At 51.4% G+C, this 2,112-nt stretch overlaps 1 protein-coding gene across 1 annotated transcript; it reads left to right on the top strand.

The window, feature by feature from the left end:
* The first annotated feature begins 343 nt into the window (after positions 1-343).
* Positions 344-1,573, top strand: LOC122723991. The gene has a single exon (XM_043958137.1). It carries the CDS (start codon positions 344-346, stop codon positions 1,571-1,573), a length of 1,230 nt encoding a protein of 409 aa, XP_043814072.1.
* The last annotated feature ends 539 nt before the right edge of the window (positions 1,574-2,112 follow it).

Here is a 2,112-nt window from a genome sequence, read left to right as displayed (position 1 = left end):
ACGGGCGTGGTTTAACAGCCTGGAGGCGGGGAGTATCAGGAGTTTCGGGGATCTGGCCAACGCCTTCATTAGCCGGTTCATAGCCGGAGTGCCAGCAGAAAGGAAGACCAGTTACCTGGAGATGGTCAGGCAGAGAAAGGGTGAATCGCTGAGGGAGTATATGGCTCGTTTCAACACGGAGGCCTTACAGATCCCCGAGCTGGATGAGAGCCGGGCGGTAGAGGCCATGCAGAAGGGGACGACCTCGCCCGAGTTCTTTGGCTCATTAAGCAGGAAACCCCCGACCTCACTAGCCGAGCTAATGAAGAGAGCGGAAAAATATATAAGGCAGGATGATGCCTTGATGACAAGCAGATTTGCCAAAGGGGCGGAAGACAGAGGAAAAACCCTCGAAGAAAGAAGGCCGGAAAGGCATGAGAAGAAACAGGGCAAGAAACCTGAGCCCTACAGGCAGCCCTGGGACCGGAGAGACCAAAGGCCTTTCCCTCCTCGGATTCCAGAGCAAAGGCCGTTTCCCCCACATATTCCGGAGAACCTGACCCCACTCAATGCCTCCAGAGCTGAGGTGCTCATGGCAGTACAGGATAAGGAGTTCCTCCAGTGGCCCCGGCCTATGAGAGCAGAAGCAAATCAGCGAGATCCTGACAAATATTATCAGTATCATCGCACACACGGCCATGACACCAACAACTGCTACCAGCTGATTATGGAGATAGAAAGGCTGATAAAGAGGGGACACCTCAAGAATTTTGTGAAGAAGCCGGAGGGACAAAGGCCTCAGCCGAACCCGGCAGCACAAATGCCCAGAAGGACGGGAGCAGGACCGATGAATGATGGATCTAGTGGGACCATCAATATGACTGTCGGAGGGACCGGAGGTCGGATGAGCCGAAGGGGGAAGAAGAGGGGTCGAGATAGAGAAGGCAGCAGCACCGAAGTCATACAGGTAGTCGAGCACTCTCCAATGATTATCACCTTCTCTCCGGAGGATGCTCAGGGAGTTCAGATGCCGCATGATGACGCCTTGGTTATTGAAGCCGTCATCCACAACTACCGGGTGAAGAAGATCTTGGTGGATGACGGGAGTAAGGTGAATCTACTGCCGTACAGGGTTTTCCAGCAGATGGGAATCCCTGAGGAGCAACTGATTCGGGACCAGGCCCCAGTCAAAGGGATAGGAGGAGTCCCAATGTCTGTGGAGGCGAATGTAAAGATGGCTCTCACTTTGGGAGAAGCACCAAGAACTCGCACTCACTATGCGGTGTTCTTAGTGGTCAAACTCCCATTGAGCTACAACGCAATACTGGGGAGACCTGCGCTGTTTGATTTCGAGGTTGTCACCAGCATCAGATACCTGGCTATGAAGTTCCCAACTGAGGCAGGAGTGGGGGTAGTCAGAGGAAGCCAGGAAGAAGCAAGAGCAATGTACCTGGCCACGGTATCAGAGCCGAACTCGGCAGGAGAGAAGCTTGACTTAGAAGTTCTGGAGGTCCGAGATGAGAAAAAAGAGGCCAGAACGAAACCGGTCGGAGAGCTGGAGACCTTTCCCCTTATCAGAAGCAGAGACAGATAAGGTCTTCAGTCTTAACGCCGGCCTCACCGAAGAGCAGAAAACGGAAGTCATGGCCCTGATCTGAGGTCATGCATCAAGCTTCGCCTGGAAGCCTTCTGATATGCCTAGGATCGACCCTGAAGTGATGACACACAAGTTGAATGTCTTCCCAGAGGCTAGGCCAATAAAACAGAAGAAGAGGGTGGTAGGAAGGGAGAAGCAACAGGCCACTAGGGAGGAGGTGCAGAAGTTAGAGGAGGCAGGCTTTATCAGGGAAGTTATGTACCCACAGTGGTTAGCAAATCCTGTATTAGTTAAAAAAGCCAATGGCAAATATAGGATGTGCATAGATTTTACTGACCTGAATCAGGCTTATCCCAAAGATTGTTATCCCCTCTCCGATATTAATAAAATAGTCGATTCTACGACCGGTTTTGATTACATGTCGTCTTTGGATGCAATGTCTGGTTATCATCAAATCCCAACGGACAGGTCGGATGAAGAAAAGACCTCGTTCATAACAGAAAATGGGACTTACTGCTATAAAGCCATGCCTTTCG

This window comes from Manihot esculenta, chromosome 7 (genome assembly GCF_001659605.2).
Source record: "Manihot esculenta cultivar AM560-2 chromosome 7, M.esculenta_v8, whole genome shotgun sequence".
Lineage (NCBI taxonomy): Eukaryota > Viridiplantae > Streptophyta > Magnoliopsida > Malpighiales > Euphorbiaceae > Manihot > Manihot esculenta.
The sequence above is the reverse complement of the archived record's forward strand: the minus strand, read 5'-3'. Positions and strand labels throughout refer to the sequence as shown.

Bases quoted from the DNA above. Each gene is read 5' to 3' on its own strand.
- LOC122723991 (XM_043958137.1), top strand. From the start codon at position 344: ATGACAAGCAGATTTGCCAAAGGGGCGGAAGACAGAGGAAAAACCCTC.